Source organism: Phoxinus phoxinus, assembly GCF_949152265.1.
Source record: "Phoxinus phoxinus genome assembly, chromosome: 22".
Taxonomy (NCBI): domain Eukaryota; kingdom Metazoa; phylum Chordata; class Actinopteri; order Cypriniformes; family Leuciscidae; genus Phoxinus; species Phoxinus phoxinus.
Window position 1 is genome coordinate 5,725,514 of NC_136897.1, and position 23,772 is coordinate 5,749,285.

General features: G+C 37.3%; 1 protein-coding gene across 2 annotated transcripts in view; it reads right to left on the minus strand.

Annotated features, from left to right (window-relative positions):
• The window catches only part of fhit (fragile histidine triad diadenosine triphosphatase), a 336,035-nt gene that overhangs the window by 224,087 nt on the left and 88,176 nt on the right, over positions 1-23,772 (minus strand). For both annotated transcript variants that reach the window (XM_079597960.1, XM_079597961.1), the window contains exon 3: positions 11,915-12,036. In XM_079597960.1, coding sequence (XP_079454086.1) covers positions 11,915-12,020 — 106 coding nt within the window. In that variant the 5' untranslated portion in view covers positions 12,021-12,036. The remainder of the gene's footprint in view (positions 1-11,914; positions 12,037-23,772) is intronic.

Below are 23,772 nucleotides of genomic sequence, written 5' to 3' on the forward strand. Positions count from 1 at the left end.
ATATATAAAACACACAAAATAAAATAAAATAAATACAATTAAATAATAGTATGTTTTCAATACTAAATTGTATAAATCACTATGTACGTGCATGTACTGCATATTAATTATGGTTCATATACTGTATTTTTAAGTACAAAATAAGGAAGTATATACATTAATACTATATTTGCCATTTTAAACTTGAATATATTATTGTCCCCATATTTACAGCACAGTTCTGGCAACCACAATTGCATTTATTTTTGGTACAAAACTATTTAGTTAATTTAACAAAACATAGACAAATAACAATAATATATATTTTTTTAATTCAGTAGAAGACTAAAGTTCTCATAAAAGGATATATGGCAATAAGATGGTCAAAACAACAGCACTTACTGAAAGCTATAGAAAACATGCGAAATAACACTCCGAAAGTGGCATGAGAGAAGCATGCATTTCTAACCGAGCTGAAGGCAACCGTCCCGCCAGGCAGGAAGTGGAACAGATGGAGTATGCATCAACAGAACAAGGTGAGAAAAGAAATCAAATCTTATGCGAGGATCTTCACTGCATGTCAAGAGGGGAGAAAGACGACGTCACTGCTCGTCTCTGATGCCCCGCGTGCACGTTTGGGGTCGATCTCTTATAAACACAAAGGAAACAAAAGCACATGATTGACTCGAGCGGTCCCCGGACCCCTACAGGCTCCAGCTGTAGACCAAGGAGCATTTCAATAAAGCCTTAATCCCTCAGCAGGAGTCTGCAGATTCGATGATAATGCCATGTATTGTTCTAGCATCACTTTCAAATCTTCTATTTATTTTATTCGTTATCTCTTTCATTTACTACCTTGGGAAACTAGGAAGAATATTGCTAATTATGAATTTTAATAGGATTAGCGGATCTGTTGGCATCATCTCATCATCTTGAGAGTATTGTGCAGCCTAATTCATTCAGTCGAGAGACGATTAATCAACTGATGTGACTTGTGAGTGTTCTGCTTCATAAAGTTTCTCACAATTCATAGCCCGGCTCATTTTATTCCAATAATGTGGTTTGCGAACCTGCGGTGAAATGTATGATACGAAACGCCATTAGATGCGAGTTGGACCTTCACATCTGCCAGTGAGCAAACTCTTGTTTAGAATAATTAATATTTTACAGCAGCTCTGAGAAGATGGGCCGCTTTATCAGCGCTGATAGCATCTTTCAATGTACAGACGCTCTCTGTAAGAGATGCAGCCATTTGTCTAATGGATCGGTGTGTGTGTTCCAGGAAAATGAAATAGATTTAGGCAAGAAGGTCTAGAAAAGGCACAGGTAAGATGTAGTGAAACCGATATCATGTTTTATAGTAAATCACATTAACCTCTCAGCAGAATAATGCTCATCTCTGGAAATACATGCTAGGGTATCACGGCAACCCTTGCAAAAATGCTTTCTTTTGCAATTATTTATATATATATATATATATATATATATATATATATATATATATATATATATATATATATATATATATATATATAATAACAACAATAATCCTGGATAATTCTGCTTTGACAAAAATTCTTATTGGATAAATATATATTTTTTTTTATGTTTACAAAATTATATGAAAAAAAGTGTTTTAAAATTATGTTAAAGGCAACTTTTTTTCAGTTAACTTGCATTTAAATGCTTTTTAAAATAAAAAAAATACAAATATTTATTTAGTAAAAAAAAACTGCTACTTTTGTAAAAATGCTTCTTATATTTGTATAACAATTTTTTTACAACGTTAATAATAATAAAAACAATAACCTATACAAGTTTTACATTTCTTTTAATTTTTTTAATTCTATTTGCCAGCAATATATTTTTAAAAAATGTGTGGAGAAAAACATTCTGTACAAACGCCTTCTACAGTCATATGTGCCTGTATATATGAGGTGTAAATATAGTGTCACATGACAAATATTATGTACAGAAGTGTAGATGAAGGGAGTGACACAGCTTACCCCATTTCCACCTACACTACATCATCACCCCCATAAACCCACACAGTCATGCAGAGCTGACAACGGATTTTTGCTGAGCTGGCAAAATTGTCATTATCATACTAATACAATTTGCGTTGATGTTTATGTTCACATGTTCAGCAAATATTTACATAAAGCAACATTATTTGGCAGGTGACGAGATTGAGTGTGCCGGATAATGAGGGATAGAGCACTGTTTTTCCAGTGAGACATCAACTGGGACAAGGCAATATTAGCATAATATAAACATAATGAGTGACAATACAGGGAATGAGTAAAAATAAATAAATAAATAAATGCTTTATAAGATCAACAAAACTGCAATCAGCGAATTACCTAGAGAGGGATCTTTACCTTTGATTAAAAGTGAAATACACCAGTGTGTCAGCAAGCCCATTAAGTCCAACTTGCCTGGCTTATAGTTCATTAAGCAATTGATTTGATGACTGTTAGTGGTTTATTCGTTTTAGAGTCGCTTTCGCAATCATTTTAACTTTGAAATGAAATTATGAAGCTAATTGCTTTTGTTGGAATTATCGCTCAGTATCCAACAATGATGGGTATCAAAATCAATATTCATACATACACTACCCACTCAAAAGTCTGGGGTTAGACTAGAAAATTGAATGCTGAAATAATCTACTTTGCCATTACAGAAATAAATGACATTTTTAAAAAGACAGTATTAAAACAGACACGGTACCTTTAAATTGCAATATTTCAAAATATTTGTCCAAATATATTTATATCCACAAAAATATTATTCATTGATCTGATTCACATCTGATGAATTTAAATCAGTCTAGTCGTGAGTCACATAACAATGAAGGATTGAAAAAGTACGCCCGTTTCAGACATCATGATCCGTTTGCAGTAATACATTTTCAATTTACATTTTCATTTTCACATTAGAAGAATGTAGAAGAACTAAGGGGGCTTTTACACTGGGCTCGTTTGTTACGGTCCGAGCCCGAGCGCGATTGTTCCCGGCGATCGTTTTATTTAATTAAATACAGAATAATCAGCTAAACTGCTTTCCTGTATCTCAAACAGTGGAGCGTTGGTGCTTGCAACGCCAAGGTCATGGGTTCGTTTCCCAGGGAACGCAAGAACTGATAAGAATGTAAATGTGTACCTTGAAATGCAATGTAAGTCGCTTTGGATAAAAGCGTCTGCCAAATGCATAAATGTAAATGTAAAACGCATGCGCAGGTCACTTTACTTCCTGAACAAGCGCTAACAATCGCAAACAAGTTGCTTTCACATTCACGCGAACCGCGGCACGGTTCGGGAGCAACCGAACTCAGACCACCTCCTCCAGGAAGTCTCGGGTTCGGGACCCCAGTGCGCACCCGGCTCCGCATGACAGCGTTCGCATTAGTGATTTTTCATGCGAACCGTGCCCCGTTCCGAACCAAACTACTAGTGTGAAAGCACCCTTAATCAGTGCAGTTCTAGATTTGCCTGTGTGTACTGTAAGAACTCAATGTGAGATCCTAAACCTTGACAAGGTTTAGTAAAAATCAGTAAAATCCACGACAAACAGAATAGCCCACAATGCCAGCAGATGTCAAGGTCTTAAAGTGACCCCATTATGCTATCATTTTAAATGTTTCTCATTTTGTATTGGAGTCTCCTACAATAGATTTGCATGCATCCAAGGTCAAAAACACCATCATTTTTTCATAATATACATTGCACATCACCTCATTTCTCAAACAGTCTGAAAACAATTTCCGTCTCCCTAAACCCCTCCTTCCACACATAACTCATGCTGGTGCTCGTGAGCGGAGCTTCTAAATTGTAGTCAAGTTTGATTCCATTGACAATAAGTGTCTATTTATCATGTTAATGTACCCAGAGGTTCCAGCATCTGCCAAGAGCTTAAATAAACACTATTAAAAAGCTAATGGAAGATTGGTTGAGCCAGGTGTTGAAGTCTGACATAAAAAAAAAAAGATTTTTAATTAATTAATGATATTTTTTTATGTCAGACTTCAACACCGCACAACCAGACATATTCTGGCCAAGAATTCTGATTGACATGTAAAGTGACCAGTAGTTCAATTCCCCCTTCTATTTGCTGTAGCCGACTTCACAAGCAGATACGTCTGAGAGCGATAATGATTTTCTGTGATTTGTCAATGATATGCAATGGAAATTGTCATCGGACTACAGAAAGAACATCACATGCCCCCCGCCGCCATATCAAACCATACTTGTGATAAAACAAGACAGGAATATTGTTGAAAAAAAAGTTTCGAAACAGAAGATAAGTGTGTGTGGAGGAGGAGAGCCTGACAGACTAGCTTTCATGTGGTTATGTGTTGGGATGTGGACTAACTTAAATCACACCAGCTAAAGCCTCCGGGATTTCCCAGCGTTGCCCCAGGGACCCGCTCCCCACACAAAGAACTCTGTGTTTCAGGTGTCACACTGATGTTCAAGAGCTGCCGGGGAGCTTTAAGATCTTTGCCAAGCGCTGTCTACCTCTCCAAGCTCTTCTGAACTGATACATGTACAAAGTGAACAGCTTTGATACGAGACAAAACCTGCTAAGCCCACCGAAAGGTGTAGAGAGCCAAGAACACAGCACAGACTCACTTCTGCAACATATTCACCATGACTCAAGAATGATCATATCAATCTACACGTGAACAGAGAATCAAAGGGGTCAACAATAAACAAAATGATAAATGAACAAACAAATAAATAAATACATAAAATATATTATCATAATAATATAAATATATGTTGATAAATATATATTATAGCAAGGGCTCAAAGTTAGAACTGGTCAATATAATCAGCTCAACACCGTGATTTTGCCAAGTAAGACATGTTCCTGGATCAACATATTTTGTTGATATCCCATCCCTACCCCGAAACCCAACCCTACCCATAACTTATTCCCCAAAAAAGAGGGTAATGATAATGATAGGTGAATAACACTGATGTAGAAGCACCTCACCCTGGTTCTAAGCCTAAACTTGACAATCTGTGAACTTGTCCATCAAATCTGATTGGTTGATTGGAAAGATGTTGATCCAGGAACATGTGGTACTTGGTGAAAACACGTTCACCCAGTATGCCTATGGTACAGTGTAGCAAATTATCATATCATATCAGCTGCTGATGTTTAAGAATGGGGAAGCACAGATTTTAAGAGTTTACAGTTTTTAAGAGTAAAACTACCAAACAGTGATATGACACTTAAGGCGAGACACTACAGGTAAATAGGGTACAATTTTAAAATAATAGATATCACCATGAAACTTCCTCAGTTGATTACTTACACAAGTTCATAAAAAAAATGTATTACAAGTTTTTGAAATTTGTATGTTTAATTATACAAAATATGCATTATCTCATTAAATATGCGCAATTTTGCATATATTTTCACAGGATAGATCTGAACATATGATAAAGCCAGGTGCAAAATTATTTTTTCATTTTGATTACACACAAGATGCAAAAAGATGTCCAGAGAGATTTCAGGATATATGCTTTCATTACCTAGGAAATCAAAATATACTGTCCATAGCCTTAAAAAATCGATTTTCGACATATTTTTTTGATTAAAATGTCACATAAATCAGGCTAGGAATGATTTATTAACAAATCCCTCTGAACATATCTTCAGAATACTGCTAAGTGTATAACTGGAAAGTTTGGTGTACATCGGTGCTACATAGGCTGAGATGTGTCACTGGAGAATGACAAAAAAACTAATTTTGAGAAAAAGGCATTTAAAGATTTGTAATGTAAAAAATCATACTTTTTTAGTGGAAACAACTATTTACTGACACAATATCTTATCAAATCATTAGCAACAACAATACAAACCACCTAAATAACATAACAACTTATAAACACAGCATTTATGGCCTTCAACTGAGCAGAAAAACAGTCAAAAACACACATCTGAATGTCAGAGCGCGTCACGTGATGCATCTGAACGAATCAGGTTGTCATAAATTGACATCAGCCAATGAGATTTCGCTTTTAGGGTTAAATGCCCATTTTACTTTCGCGATTGGTTACTGATTAAAAGGAAATGACCATATTTGGATCCGACAGCATTGTAAAAAAGAGAGAGAGCTTTCCAACGATGTGCGTGATTAAAAGGAAGCAGAGAGAGATCGCGGAGCAGCGTGTTGATTTAGAACGCCAACTTTTGTTGAATTTCAGAGAAATCTACAGACGCAAATAGACAAACTGTAGTAAAATAAAGACCTAAATGTGTATTTTGGACTTTTTTTCACCACAAGTCTGAAAGAAGACATGATATTGAAGACAAATAGGCCAAAATCTCAAAATTGACCAGTGAAAAAAAACCTATGTTTTTGCCTGCTGTGTCTCGCCTTAAATGGACACATCGGCTCGTGTGGAGCGTTTGTTCTGGAACCTGCAGTGTATTCTCCCTTAGTCCGGTTTGTTTAGGCATATAGACTTTATGTAGCCTCATTGTGTTCTGTCTTCCGGTTGGTATTCCCACAGCATGACGGTAAGATCTTTCGGATTTATGAATGCACCACTCATTTTAAAATCTCCCCAGTCTACTGACATTTGTTATGACATCCGCTTTAAACAACAATGATCATGATAACTCTAGTCTAAACTAAGTAAATCCACCTCACCAAATAATTATTCTTTGCAGTGATGCCATAGAAATATACAGAACTAAAAACAGAAGTTCAAAGTTTCTCTGGCGCATAAGGTCTATATGAACATGGCGATTGCACTCGGATCCGCACCAAAAATATCAGTTTGAGATAGTTTGAACGTCGAACAACGCTGGTCTTCTGGAAACCAACTCTGGAGCGGACGTCTTGTGGTTGGAAAGCAGGCCGTATCACAGTCTATGATGGGTTATTACGTGTGTTGCATGGAAAGCAGCTGTGTTTGCTCTGCTAATGCCTCTCAAATGAATCAAGGATTAAACCTGGAGCAAAGACGAGGTTAAATGCCAATTTGAAATTTGGTCGGATGAACATACTGTACAGTGGTAGCCAAAATGATAAGAACACCAGATCTGAAAATATTGAACTTTTTTGCCTCCAATACATGATATAATTTCATAATGTTCATGAAACATGCAGATGGTTGCTCTGAGCACAACAGATCTCAGATGAAGTGAGTCGTACTGTTTTTATTCACTTTTAACTTTAATATTTGGTACGTCCACCTTTTGGAACAATTACAGCACATCTCTCTGGCATAGTGTCTATATATTTTCCTGAGAACATTAATGTTATCCCATGCCTTCTGCAACTGAAGCCAAAGGCTTTCCTTTGAATGCACAATAGATCTGTCCAGTTTATTTTCCAAAACGCCCCAAATGTTCTCGATGTGGTTGAGGTCTGGATTTGAGGGGACCAGTTCATAATTTTCAATGTTCTAGCAGATTCCTTCGGTCGCAGGAAGTTCCGGCAATAGTTTGAAGAATGTTTAGGGTCATTGCTCTCTTGGAAAATAGAAACTAGTTCTATTATTCATTTTGGCCACCACTGTATTTCAGAACAACTGTCCAAAAAACATAAGATCAATGAACCCTTGATTCTTGCTCAAAATAATCAAATAAAATACAGGGCTGTCAAGCGATTCAAATTTTTAATCTAATTAATTACATGGTGTGCAGATTAATCACACATCAACTTTGGCTGAGAAATTACTCCCACAAGATCATTAAAAGTCATTATTGTGTTAAATTAAAAAAGCATAAAATAGATAGCCTATTACAAAAAAAAATAGTTTTAGAAATATTTTTTTTAATCTGATTTGGGATATTTTTTACCCAATGCTGTTGATTGAACTGAACTTGTTTAACCTGGAACACACTTGTCACTTACAAAATATTAAGTGTAGCACTAAATTTGGTTACACAGGAATGTTAATAATGAAGAAATACATTTCAAATTCCATTGTTAAACATACTATTGTTGCAATTCTGATGAAACATTAGGGGAACTTCACTCTATATGCCTCTTTTCTACACAATAGCAGCTTTTCCCTTTAGCTCTCATGTGACTTTTATTTCCTGGCAGTACCATAATGTTTCACGCCGCTTGGACTGCGAGAGTAACAATTAAATAATGCTAATGTATTGCTTATGCCCTCCAAACACTGCTGCTTCTTGCTGGATTTTAGGTTTGTGCTGCAGTGGCCTATAATGCTGTGAAAAATGGCTTTCCATCAAAAGTTAATCTAAACATAGCGGCTTATGTAAGACAGAGCAGCACTTGAAGATCTTTTGCCGCAAAGCCAAGGACTTATTGCTGTTCGAAAAGAGAATAAGGACATTATTCAAACAAATCAGCAATGGAAATCATGCAAATATATGCACGGTTTGCATTTGCACGTTGAGCACTAAGATTAATAGACAAAAAAAAGTATCCGCTTTCTTTTTGAAGAAAAGCTAAAAAGAGGAGAATGTATTAAGGAGCATCTGATGATGATTCAAGGCGTTTTACTTTTCATGTTGCATGCATCGGAGTCAGCTTCTGAAAACAGTACAAATCCTGTCCGCACGATTTAAAGAGGCGCACAAAACTGGAATATCAAAATGATCAATTTAGGCTTTCAACTGAATAAAACAAAATCATCAAATGAACTACATAATATGCCAATTAATTTACTACAATTAGCTCCATTTAGAAATATCTGCCAAATGTAGTAATTCAAAGACATTACATTATCCATCATTGAATGGATATTGCAAAAAAAGTGGCTTTAGAAGTCAGTATATTCTTAATTTAATTTTATGCAAATACATGAAAGTACAAATACATTATTGGGGGTATGATTAATTGGATTTTTTTTATCTTACATAACTGTGTGTGTGCGTGTGTGCGTGCGTGTGTGCGTGCGTGCGTAAAAATATATTTGAGATGTCAAATCGATTAATCGCATCTAACAAAAGTTTTTGTATAATATGTGTATATATTATTATATTTCATAACTATATATATAGTTCTCTCCTGAGTCTGCTTCTGTAACAATATTTTAGCGCCGTTCACAATCACTGGACATTTAAAGGGTAACCAAAACCTAAAAACACTTTTTTCAATTAATGATCTGTAAGACTGGGGCTTTATTAGTGCTGTTCATTGATTAGAGTAAATTTTTTGAATTTTGTGTATACATTGTTTTAATTCTACAATATATGGTGTATAAACGTGCTGCCCTCTTCAGGTTGAACGGTGGCTACTGCAGTTGATTTTTCTTATTGGAAGTTGTGGTGTCATCTGACGTAAGCAGGCACCAGCTCACCACGCCCCTTGGCATGGGCCAAGGTATAAAAACATCTTGTTCCTTCAAAACCACTGTAGCGAGTCAGGAGTTGGATTTGCGAGTATACAAAATGCCCAGGTTAGCTTATATTAGCATTTAAATACATTTTAAATAAATAAATTAAAGATAAATTGCTTCAACGCAATGGAGGTGGAAATGGGCTTCTCCAAACAGCTTGCGCTGAAAAGCGACGCATTGCCAAACTCATCCTGCATGGATTCCACCACCTTAGCAGAGTCTTGATGTGAGTGAGCATATATATTTTAATCACAATTTATGTTCCTTCCAATTAGGCTAAAGTTACCCCTCTGGGGTCGACAAACGCGCCGGCGTGTTTTGCTGGATTTTCTCACATAGCAGCAAAATAGACTTAAAATACTCCGTCATTTATGGTCATACAGACTTAAGAAATATGAAAAAATAAACTGTAAAATGTCGACCTTTTTGTGTCCACTTACAATCGAAACAAAACATTGTGCATTTGTAAAATAAAGAAAATAAACAGGGTATGCTTTCTGCCTCTCCATCTCCGTGAACGTCTCTAAACTCAAACAAAACTCAGCGAATACTAGTCACACAGGCATAAGCAATAGGCTATACCTTTATAAACTTTTAAGTCTCTGCTATAAAATTATCTATTTCAAAACAAAAACAAATATTCTCTGTTTGTTAGTCGTTCTCATGGGTTAGCATTATCTGCTAATGTGAACGCTACATGCCAACATGGAGAAAGCACTATTGAAACGCGGGTCGCGGGATAACATGATCTGGTAATAATTGTAGGACTATACTTTATTTTGATAATTAGTCCCCAAAACAAATCTGTTCAATCTGAGTATGTTGCATAGAACTGAATGAAGAATAATATATTGATGTTTAATATTATGTGAATATAGGGCTATTTTATGTTCCTTTTTTTTCTGTGTTGTTTAATTTAATTAGGTGATTCTACGTTTAAATATTGATGATTACAAGCTTGGGGGAAATGCAATTAATTACAGCAAATTGTGCAATTAATTAGTAAATTATTTTAATCGATTTCCAGCCCTAATATATATATATATACTGTACGTGCTAAAGGCATGTTTAGTTTTTTACGGTACAGATGAACGTGAATATGGCATCGTTTTATTATGCTGGAGTTTGTACGCATCACCGCAGTTCTGAATTTAAATGTCCGATGTGCTGCTAAAAGCTTAATGCTCCTTTATGTTTTAAAATAACGTACACCTACACTATACCCTAAACCTACCCGATAGTGTTAACAAAAGCAAATGTGACATAAAAACGCAATCACGGCATTTTAGCTTGTTTTTGAACTCTTCTCTTCGAGTTCTTTTATCGTGACTCGTCTTTCACAGGATTTGTACCCGAGCTCTCCGCATCACAAGTACAATTCTGTACCAGCTGAGCTAGAAAAGCCGTCCATATGGAGCTGTGTGTAATTGTGTGTGAAAACAATTAAAAGTGCTTGCCGTTTTGCTGCCTCTAGTGTTCATTTATGTTATAAACTGCAGTGATATGCAAGTATTGGTGCGTATTTTGCATTTTACAAAAATGTTGCCAGAGGTATGTTTTTCCAATGAGCCTGTGCTGGAAACTGCAGGAATTCAGCTTCATATTAAGGGGCTTTCGCACCGGAGGAACCTTTTCATAGTTCCTAGAACTATTGGCGGAAGTAGATTTTGGCGTGTTCGCACTGCAGGAACTAGGAACGATTTTAGCTCTGGGAACTCCTTTTGGAGGAACTAATTTAGCTCCTACTTCAGAGTAGGGTCTAAACCAGCACTATAGGAACTACCAGTGAAGTTAGTGTTCACTGATTGGCCGAACGCACACGGAACACCAGCACCCGCCATTTAAAAACACACAGATTATAGCCTATCTATTTACTCCACAAACTAACTCTACAAACATGGAAAACAGTGATAGACGGGACTCTTAACCTTTACGCTAAGGAGAAATAACAAAGCAACTTTGAGGGGACCAAGCAAAACATGATTATGTATTTCTGCTCAGCTAGCAACATCAACCAAACGGCAAACGCTAATAACGATTCATTACTGTCTACTTTCTATGTATAACAGTTCTATCTAATAAGGTATTAGACAGGACTGTTAGACAGATCGCAAACTAATGAACACGGAGAATGCGAGTGCTGTGTGCTTAAGCTCTGGCGTTCTCAGCGCCGTCAAAATAAAAGTCACAACAACAAGCGCAGCTTATGTCACTTCAGAGTTCCTACTAGCGGTGCAAATACAACCAGGAAAATGTTCCTAAGGGAACCCGTTAGTTCTCGGGGAACCACCCTAGTGGCTAGTTCCTAGAACTACCCACTGCAAAAGAGCCTAAGTTCATTACAGTTCAAAATATACCAGTAAATTGAAAAACTTTTAGCCAGTACAAAAGCTTTCTTCCCAAAGATGACCTGTTCTGAAAGGTTGTATCACAAACATCTGTTGATATGGCCTAATGCGAAGGTCAGACCAAACAGAACTGCTCTTATGAGTACACAATATACCACAGTAAACAGAGACGACAGGCAGACAGAAAACCCTACCTTGCTTCACCTCAGTGTAATACCCCAGTCACTATGGTAAACCTGGAAAGGATACGGCCAGGCACGACCGGCTTTCGGTTGACAAGTGCGAAGGACAACTCCGTCTTCAAAAACACAGCAGAGGACTTTATGATGTGCTGCCCAAAGCGTAACGTAGCCATAGCGGATCAGCAATTTCTGAAAGACAGAGTTTCACAGTCAATGACAAACAAAAGTGTCCACAATGAAGAAAAGGAAAAACATTTTTAAACATTTATTGTAAAACACATTTGGCAGGCTCTTTAAAATGTACTCTTTGTAGTCATGTTGATTTCATAAGGTTTTGAAAAACTTTACATCATTTTCAAGAGAAGTTCCAGTTAAATGTCAGTAGGCCTTTATAGTAATATTTCACTTACACTTTGAACACAAATTATATATTTTCCAAGGTAATCATTAAGTTGTTTGGTTGCACCAAATGACATTTTACAACCTGAAAATGTCATAAAAACATCAAATGATCTAATATTTTATTGAAGACCTTGACATAGTCATGAGGGTCTGCAGGGATCCTCACTATATCATTTCCAGTTGTTGTTGTTGTTGTTGTTGTTTTTTGCATGTTTCTGTGTGTTGGTCACACCACATGACTCTGATTTGGCATTTTTCCAAATAAGTAGTGAAGCAGTTTAAAATATATATATCAGTAACATATAATAGATAAATATGCATTCATTAAATTAATATAAAATATACATAATAATTAATAAACTAACTAAAATGTTTTGTTATTTTTGTAACACACTGTTAATAACTACTACTTTTGTTAGTAGTTATTAATAAAATAAAAATTTTCCATCTCAGTTTTGCCAGATGGAATGTAAAAACTTTGATGCTCAATATCTCAGAACTACCCTAAACGGAGATAGAACCTTATAATTCTAAGCTCACGCAATGTCATTAGCCCAATAGTTAAGGTTACCCTAGAAAAGTAATATGCTAATCCTACATCATGTTAAATAAAGTTTTTGTCTACTCTTTTAATTGTTTGAGACAACATTCTGCATCAATTAGGAATTCTATGACATTTCTTCTCTCATTTCGGTCTAGATGAAAGGCATCTCATATAGCAAGACTTGAAGTAAACAAATTGATGGAGAGCTATTTTAAAACAGTCTCAATGGGAGATGTCAATGATAAAACGGATATCTGATAAAGCGAGAGTTCAAACAAAGAACAATCTATAAAGCAAAAAAAGGAGGCATCTTGTCGCACTGGGAGGGCTTTTTAACGCCCACCATAACAAACAAGTATCGACCAAGATCAGCGGCCTCTTGCTAAATTTAGGCAACTTCTCCAGGGAATTTCAGTTGGCATTGATCAGCTAAAAATATATTAGTGCAGTCGCATTAACCATCCCAGGTAGAAATAAAAGAACAGTTCAACTGGAAAAAAAAAGACAATTGTGTCATCATTTACTCACCCTCACGTCATTCGAAACACATTCAATTTTCTTTCTTCTATGGATGATGACAGAATTGTCATTTTTAGGTGAACTATTGCTTTTAACAGCTTGTAAACACCTAATTTGTCTTCTTTTTTTTACCAAGCGAAACAAATGTCAAATCAGTTCTGCATTTACTGTAACACAAGGAGAAAAAAACGGAACAAAATAATTCATTGCCATGATTTTCCTTATAAATGTAATTATATGTAATAACCACAGGGAGTTGGGTTTTTGTGTGTGCATGAATTATTAAAATGGGGTTAAAATAACCTCACAGATACACACACAGGCGTAGGTGCACTCAAAATGACCCCACACACACACACACATGCATGCATGCAGAATTATTTACAGGCGTACACAGAAAATTGAATATTCTTTCTCTCTAAACACACACACACACAAACACAACACATATAATTTAGGAAAACATGGCGAAAAGGACTCATACTGTGCGTTTGGACGCTATCCCAGAGGACGAATTCAAAAAAAAAAGGATGAAAATGAAGAAGGAAAAAAAAAGGGAAAGGGAAAATGTGTGCATACCAGCTGTCTCGGGCATTAGCCTCCTAAACAGATTCCAACAATTCCGCAATTAAGAATCACAATGCTGCAATTAGCGTGCCGCAGTTTGCAATGACCTAATTAATGTGCATCTCCCGTGTCCTTAACAACACGCATTTGGCATTTTGTTCCACGTCAGGTACGGGAAAGCACATGTGCGTGGATTGAAGCGTGCGAGAAGCGGCTCTCCGCTGTGATCTGATATCAACATTTCCATCAAACGTGCTTGTGACTCTGCTCGCAGCAGTGGCGGTCACGCATGATTCGCTGGGCGTGCGCTCGGCCTGCATTCCACGCGGCGTTATTGCGCCCGTTACGTGTTTAATCCTTATCTGTAACCTTGACTGCACAGATTGCTGCTCCAGCGTGTAATCGGTGAAATCCAGAAGCCTGCTCGCCGCTACTGATACATCATTTACCGGCAGACACAATAATCCCTAAACTAATTCAAACACACAGCCACAATGTAAGATTCACCCAATGAAATTCAGCTCAAACATTTATTTTTTGACATATGCGGCACTTATCAGAACAAATGGCAATTGCTATTTCATGTAATTTAGTTTTCTCCATTGAATTTGAATATTGATTATATTGTGCGTTAAACACATCACAATCATATTGCATTCATCATTTCAATTCATTTTTTTTTTATCTCAATTGTTTTCGTTTGAATCAAAATATGCAGGTACACATATCACTTACAAATTCAGCCTTTCTTCTGTCTGTAAATGTCCTAAAGCTTTTTATATGTCAGAGCACTGCTTGCAGCCCCAACATGTCATGACCCCTTAAAACAAAAGGTTGACTGCATCTCAACACCTCCTTGTTTTACACAGTGGCCTGTAAAGACATATCGACCACTTCCCCCCTGTGGAATTGAGCTCAGGTGTTCATAACGGCAAAGCCGCTGAAATCCCTGTGACAGTATGAAACGCATATAGTAAACAGTATATCCTCCATCGGAATACAACACAGAGTCAAGGTCTTTAATGCATACGTTCCAATCCACTAATGACCTGATGAGCACAAAACGAGTGTGAATGCTGTTCAAGCACTGGGTGCTTTCTCTACAGCAACCTTTTATTTCTACTGAAATGTACAGCAAGTATCATTTCAGTTTGAAATTACAAACTTAATTATACAGTTGTTAACAATAATTGAAAATGGAAAAACATATGACATATGTACGGTATGATACATAAAATTCAAAAGAGCATGTTCTCATCTTTCCAGAGCTCAAGGAGATGAGTTTAGTGTGATGACATCAAGCATATATCAAAAGCAGACCTTAGGCTATATCCATGCGAGACCCATCTGCAATTTGAACACAAAAGCAACGATATGCCGCCCAGGGCTGAGCTGTCCTCTCTATTTACCAGACTATAAACAACTATAGGATTCAGTCCACCAAGCATTGAGCCCTAAATTGAATAAACTCAGTTGAATACTTCTCATTGGAGATGAAAAGAATGTCTCATCGAAGCCCAACAATCAAAGGCTTTCTGAGATTTCTTTTGGCATTGTGCATTCATATCCTTGGGTGATGTTAGTGATACAACAGATTAATCTTGTGTGGCTCAGTGTACAAACAGAGCAATCTCTCGTCTTTATCGGGATGTGTATCGAGCACATACTGTAGTGGCTCAGCTAGTATGTTATGTGCTAACTCTCTGGCTGGGTCTCAAATTTGAGTGTGCAGTGTTTATCTGTGGCATTTTTTATAGTCTGTTAAGAAAGTGTGGTCACATTTAACGTTTGTTGCTTGAGAGCAAAATATTTCCTCACACAGATTTCACAATGGGTTCAAAAGATTTGTCGCATTGACCAACAGCTTGGTTTGAAAGTGACTTGTGTCAGTATCACAGCTACACTCGATTTGGATGAAATAGTGCTAATTAGTTTAATATGTTCAAGTCTGCAACATTCCCGTGACAACTGCCCATATACAGTATACCTTTTACATCAGGACATCACTTTTTGAGACATAATCACAGCTTCTCTTTCACATTTAGCTTGTTTAAAGTGTGTATGTCAGGTTAAATTTTTTATTTTGATTAACACAAAATAGTGAGGGGAAAAACACGTTTGACAAGTTGATGTATTGTTTTGTATGTTTTTTGATTCATAAAGGCAGAATATAAGATGAAAAAGTTCGTTATTTTCAGTCCTCCCTTAAAACTGCTCCTCATTCCAAACGAATCGCTTGACGTCATATGAGGGAGACGTCTCCCCAGCTCGCTGAGCTGTGTTGATGATTGCACGAGTGATAGAGCGAGAGAATTAGTGATTAGGACATTTATTTAGTTATTTAGTTAGTTATTTAAGTTAGGTCGTTAGTATACGCAGGCGTATTTTCACGATGGTGAATTACTGCGTTTGTGCTGGGTGCAAAAACACCGTTAAAACCGGTCACAGAGTCCACTGTGTTCCGTGCCTGGGTCAACTTTGTTCGGACCAAACGCGCCGACTTCAGTGCTGCTTCGGTGTCCAAGACTTCGGTCATTTGCAGCGCCCATTTCACTGAGAAGGACTACGCGGTTGGAGATCTCATGAGTTATAAAATGGGATTTAAAACCCGAGTGAGACTGGCAGCTGATGCGGTGCCTACGGTGTATGCTACTGTAGTAAAGCAGTCGATCGCGCCCGCGCCCCTCTCTCTCCCTCTCCCTCACACACTCACACACACACACCAACCAACATATTCCAGCATTGCAATATCGACATCGATCGCAGCCTGTTCATTATAGCCACGGAGCTTCAGAGCTAAGGCGGATCTACAGATTAGGTGTCCCTAAATAACCCGCGTATCTAACAGTAGTTCTGCATTAATTAATTTGCACGCGAGTTTAATTTATTTTTATACTGTGTATTCTCCGTGTATATTAATGCACTGAACCATGACACCCGTACCGTTTCGGTTCAATACAAATTCATACCGTTACGCCTATACCAGACACCTGACCAACTCTCCACTGGTTCTTCTTCACACCAGATATTTATGTTTCTTCGATATGAATTATTTGATTTCTGTTTGGCTCCTCATCTGTCTCCCGCCTGGGAGGCTCAAAATTGTATGGCTGTGGGCCATCGTATAGGTTTGAGGGGGATTTTGCATCTCCTCAGACTCAAAACTCTCCATACTTGAATAGAACTTTGTTGGCACGTCTCCCTCATATGACGTCACCGCTCAGCTGCGTTTTAAAAATATGATCTTGACAGAAATGGCTATAAAGCTTATTGTAGGGCAGTTACAGTAATAATTTTAATGATAATTACATTTTCACTCAGACATCTAAACCTTATTTAATATATCTAAAAAAAAAATTAACCTGACATACACACTTTAAGACTTTCTGTTCTCTCTCTGTTAAGGCGAGACACTACAGGTGAATAGGGTAACATTTTTAAATAATAGATTTCACCATGAAACTTCCTCAGTTGATTACTTACACAAGTTCATAAAAAAAAATGTATTACAAGTTTTTGAAATTTGTATGTTTAATTATGCAAATTAGGCATTATCTCATTAAATATGCACAATATTTCCGGTAGGTAGATCTGAACATATGATAAAGCCAGGTGCAAAATTCTTTTTTCATTGTGATTACACACAAGATGAAAGATGTTCAGAGGGATTTCAGGATATATGCTTTCATTACCTAGGAAATCAAAATATACTGTCCATAGCCTTTAAAAAATCGATTTTTGCCATATTTTTTATTATTAAAATGTCACATAAATTAGGCCAGGAATGATTTATTAACAAATCCCTCTGAACATATCTTCAGAATACTGCTAAGTGTAACTGGAAAGTTTGGTGTACATCGGTGCTACATAGGCTGAGATGTGTCACTGGAGAATGACAAAAAACTCATTTTGAGAAAAAGGCATTTAAAGATTTGTAATGTAAAAAATCATACTTTTTTTAGTGGAAAAAACTATTTATTGACACAATATCTTATCAAATCATTAGCAACAACAATACAAACCACCTAAATCACATCAAAGCTTATAAACACAGCATTTATGGCCTTTAACTGAACAGAAAAACAGTCAAAAACACACATGTAAATGTCAGAGCACGTCACGTGATGCATCTGAACCAATCACGTTGTCAGAAATTGACATCAGCCAATGAGATTTCGCTTTTAGAGTTAAATGACCATTGTACTTTCACGATTGGTTGCTGATAAAAAGGACCATATTTGGATCCGACAGCATTGTACAGGAGAGAGAGCGCTTTCCAGACGTGTGTGAGATTAAAGGAGAACTCCGGTGCAAAATGAACCTTTGGTCTAATTACACATTGTTACCTAGTCAACCGTTATCTGAGATTTGTTTTCATGATTATCGAATGTAAATAGTTTTATCTCTAAAAACAGTTTAGCCTATAACGCTAGTATAACGCTAGTATATGGCAGAATCCATCTTGGAAAAACAGTCTCTATCAATCGATCTACGAACCACCGATCCAAATGCGCTGGACCATATGAGATTCTACACAGTTCAGCGCATTTGGATCGGTGGTTCGTAGATCGATTGATAGAGACTGTTTTTCCAAGATGGATTCTGCTTGTATACGTGAAGTTGACTGTATGTATAAAATATCTTCTTATTAAACTGTTTGGACACTGTCAAAGTTCTCAATGCTTCGGTTTGAAGGTAGGGACCCTCATTATGCTACCGTGTTAGTGTGGGGCTATTTTGAGCCTTGTTAGTGGTATTAACAAGCGATTTTTATTTGTCATTACTCTACGCCCCATATACTAGCGTTATACTAGCGTTATAGGCTAAACTGTTTTTAGAGATAAAACTATTTACATTTGATAATCATGAAAACAAATCTCAGATAACGGTTGACTAGGTAACAATGTGTAATTAGACCAAAGGTTCATTTTGCACCGGAGTTCTCCTTTAAAGCAGAGAGAGATCGCGGAGCAGCGGGATGATTTAGAACGGCAACTTTTGTTAAATTTCGGAAAAATCTACAGACGCAAATAGACAAAGTGTAGTAAAATAAAGACATAAATTAGTATTTTAGACTTTTTTTCACCACACGTCTGAAAGAAGACATGTTATTGTCAAGTCAAGTCAAGTCACCTTTATTTATATAGCGCTTTTTACAATACAGATTGTATCAAAGCAGCTTCACAGTGATAACATGAAAAAAAATACAAAAAACTATTTCATCATCGTCCACCTTTAAGGCAGATCTATAATATTGTTGAATATTAAATGTCCCCAACTAAGCAAGCCAACAGAAGGCAAGGCAACAGCGGCAAGGAACCAAAACTCCATCAGTTAACAGAATGGAGAAAAATAGGCCAAAATCTCAAAATTGACCAGTGAAAAAAAACACGATGTTTTTGCCTGCCGTGTCTCGCCTTAAGGACAAGAGTGTGTGCAATGAAACAACACTTATTAACGTCTTATTACAATGTAATAGCACTGTAATAACAAGGCTGGTTGCATTGCAAGACTATGGCAGTGATGAATGAACTTCTAGCGGACTGCTGATGGAGTGTGGCACAGCATAAAATTAATCGTGATGAATAACCAATGATTTACCACACAGAAAACACCTCAAGGTGAAAAACATACACGTTTGATTCCATTTTCCATCCAAACATGGCCTTTGGCACACTGCGTTTCATCTACCTGGAACGAGAGGAAAAACAGCTCCCAAACATACACAGCAAGCAGTGGGCTTCAGCTGTCAATTTAGCTTGCCGATAACTAGAGTTTATTCAGGTAGCAGATGCATCCAGACAGAGGGCTAGAGGGAGTTCCCGTGTTTTGAAATGCTATCAGAAGAAAAGCAAGTGTTGAAACGTCGTCTCATTAAGTTTGTTTGCAGGAGAGGTTTGGTAGCAAATAAGATCCCACAAGTACAGCTACATCAATAAGGCAGTAATGAAAGATTTCATCACCGGTTTAATGCTGACTGCCAATCTCTCCCGGGTGCACTGACAGTAATGGAGTCAGACATGCGTGCGTGTGCGTGCATGTGGGCACGCTTGCGTTTATGTGTTATTATAATAATGACTAATTAAATGTGTTCACACCAAGAACCTGTGAGATACACAAAGGAAAAGGCAAGGCATCTGGATGTAACATGCTGCTTTGTTAATTATAGTATTGGTAATTATTTATACTTACATAAAAATAAAAAAAACAGATTAATGCTTGAATGTGCCTTTTAAAATGAGCAAATGACCTTACAACCTTTCTCAAAAACAGCTGAACGCTCTCGCACAGATGGTTGAATGAAGCTCCGCACTTACAGGTGGGTTGGCAGCATATCTCTGTGTAGAGTTCCATGTTAAGGTCTTTCGGAGGCTTTGCCAAAATATTTTTACCATTTTAAATACAAACAAGAAATCCACACATTCCTTGAGCCTCTGCTAAATTTGAAAAGCCATATTGGTTATTTTTAGACAAAGGTGCACTGAGGTCCTGTCCAAAACAAGACCCTAAACAGTACTACAAGTAGGCCTACACATTTTGATTATGTAAAGGCATATGTAATGGAGGTCGTTGCAGTCTTTAGCCTCCTTGTTAGAACGGCTGACTCTCATGCCGGAGACCCGGGTTCGAGGCCCACACAGAGCGGGGCGAGTAGGACCCGGGTGGAGGGGTTACATTGGTGCCGTGACCCGGATGGGAGTGAGGTTTAGGGGGGTGAGTGTAATGGAGGCCAGCTAGTAGTCGCTGTGCGAGTAAACCTCACTCCTCTGATCTCAATAGGCGCTCTAGCGACAGACGCTAGAGGCTGCAGTCTTTAGCCTCCTTGTTAGAACGCCTGACTCTCATGCCGCACAGAGCGGGGCGAGTAGGACCCGGGTGGAGGGGTTACACATAGACAGTGGAAATTATAGCAATATCTTGGAGCTGTTTAATAACTATGATTAACTTATTCCCCAACGAAAAAATGCAATAATTTAGCTGGTCGTGTGATCTCAACAGGATGGCCACCATGACAAAGGACAACCATAGTTATGTCAAACTTGCTTAATTAAAAAATAATAATAATAATAAAGATTCAAAAAGTTTCTTGCTCTATATCTGATATCGTCGCATAGTCAACGCAGCAAATTCACATGACCAAATAAACCCAATTCGAAAATTACATGGAAAAATCTTTCAAGCTTTTGTGAAATCCCTGATTCACTGGATTTCATCCTCAAAAACGTACAGAACAATGGTCAATGTGACAATGCCTTATGATTCTGTTTTGGACGGCGACTTCTAGCGAGATGTGTGAACCTGACAGTGCATGACGGGTATTAACTAGCCGTTGCATGCTCATTGGTTGGACACTCGTTTTTGCAGTGCATTATGTCCACTATCATTTCGTACATCATTATAAATTTGCTTTCCCCTCAAAATGTGCACTATATAAAGGTATAAGGAGTGCTTATTTGGACAAACCGGCTCAAAATTCAAACCATTTTCTTAGCCAATGTTATTTTTAACTCGCATAAAACAGACCACTTGTTGATGTCACTATTGGCCCTGAAATGGCAATTCTTAATCATATCTATCAAAAATACTATTAATTTATTCAGATGTATTTTGAAGTGGATGCTTTCTGCACCTTTATATAAACAATATCTGCACTACAAAATTAAAATTTTTGACTTCTGCTTATCTTTTATTATAACCAAAACACTACCGTCTATGTTGCAATATAGGTAAGTCCCAGATGTGCAGGGAAAAATTGTATTATATACTAAACAAACATTTTCTATTTGCTCTCCATATTCCCTCGGCAGATACAACTCTGTTATTAAGATGCGGCTCATCCAATCTGCCACAACAAAAGGAAACGTCTGATTAACAGACGCTGGACGAAGGAGACGTCGCATTTAAGCTTGTTTTAATTGAAAAACTCTTACAATGTAGCCTATATCACCTGTGTTTGAACACCGCCGCACTGAGCGTCTGTATAGAAATCTTATTTAGATCCAATTTTCTGATCAGCAGTGGCTTACCAGTAAAACTGTCAGGACGCTCAAAAGTTATCAAGCCATTATCTCATCCGCAGGCCTAAGAATCATCACGTGGAAAAATATCAAAGGACGGAACGTAGATATAGTCGTCTTTTAAAAAGCGCAGGCCTTCAGTGGAGTCTACAGCACAGACCTTAATAAGAGCAATGGAACATAATGGTTTTGATTGAAATGTACTCGGATTTGTGCGCGGGGCATCAACAGCCGCGGGTCTTGTGGCCTCTGCTCATCTTATTTGTTATTTCCAGAAGCTTCTCCTGGTGAGTAGCCAGGTAGATAATGAACAATAGTGTTGCCTTTGTGGAAATTCGTGGAGCGTTTACGACTAAATCAATCAGCCGCTCAATGCGGTACTGAGATGACTTGGTCTGCGTGTCGGTAGTGTTCAACACGGCACATTTGAATTTGACATTTCTTGCCTGTAGCATGTTCAAAGATAACGCTTACAGCTGATCTGTGGCATGTGGTGATTTTGATCTTGGATTCTATGAAGGAGTGCCAGGCTGCTGACTTAAAGGCCAAAAGCATTAATGTTCACCAACTAGAAAGAGGTAACGCATCATGAATCAGGCACAGCTGTATATGGAATGGCTGCGCATGGGGCCGACCTTTGACCTCCAGCAAGCACTAAAGGTTAACCCATAACACCAGTGTCATAATGTATTGCATCTTTAACACTAGCTACTAGCTTATGTGCAAACAAACAAGACATTTTAACCTTATAAAGGCGAGTGATGACGGACATGTCTTTTCATACATACTATATCCATCTGAGGAGGAACAATTATGCAGCTTGCAGAAAAAAACGAAGCAATCGAAGAAATGTAAAAAGTTACTTATTTGTAACAATGTTCGATTTCCGAATTTTGAGGCCCTCAGTTGTACTCGGTGTAAAATGGTGGATCACAAAATCATACAGTCACTGCTGGAAAGGGTTTAAATATGCAGAAAATGCTGGAAAACCAATGAATGGGCAGTTTAACTTCTCAAGACAATTAAGGGACTCATTAACAACTATGTAATGAGTAATGACGCAGATTGAGAATCAAGGGTATGTAAACTTTTGAACGGGGTAATTTTTTATAAATTCCGCTATTATTTTGCCTTGTGGACTATATAAACATGGGAAATATCTTATTCAGGACAGTACTAAATAAATAAAGATTAAAATTACTCTTAATTTGTAAAATAATAGTAACATTTAGCAGATTCTGCAAGGTGTACTGTATGCAAATTTATGACCACAACTGTACATATTTACTCTAATGTTAAATACGGTCAGAAAAAGATGGTCTCAATGGATACAATATAACAAAGGTACTAAAATAAACTGAACATATTTTACCATTTTGGTCTTTTGATTTTGGGGTGAAAATGACCCAGGCCTTTTCTTGACAGTTTTTTTTTCTTTTCTTTTTCTCTTTTTTGTTGTTGTTTGAGATTCACCCAAGGAATAGTGGAAAAAATCTTGATGAGGCATTTTGCTGAAAATAACTTAAAAGCGAAAGCACTTCACACAAATCTAGAAGGAGACTTTGTGTACTACTATCCATCTCCTTAAGGTCTAGATATTTCTATTCAAGACATGTAGACCTGTCAATCATACACATTATCAAACGATCCATTTTGGAAATGTAGACATCTGAAAGCGTGAGCAGGATATTGTACCCGGCAAAATGTCAAAATGCACCTCACCATTACAAAATGAAAGCAAAACCCATGAACAATCATGGATTTTTTGAATGCCCCAATTTATTTAAGCTACAGTATTTCACAACAGCAAAGAAATTGCTTCAAATAATTAAGGCAGTGGATTTATGTTTAACTGCTCTCAATGTCAAGCTGCAA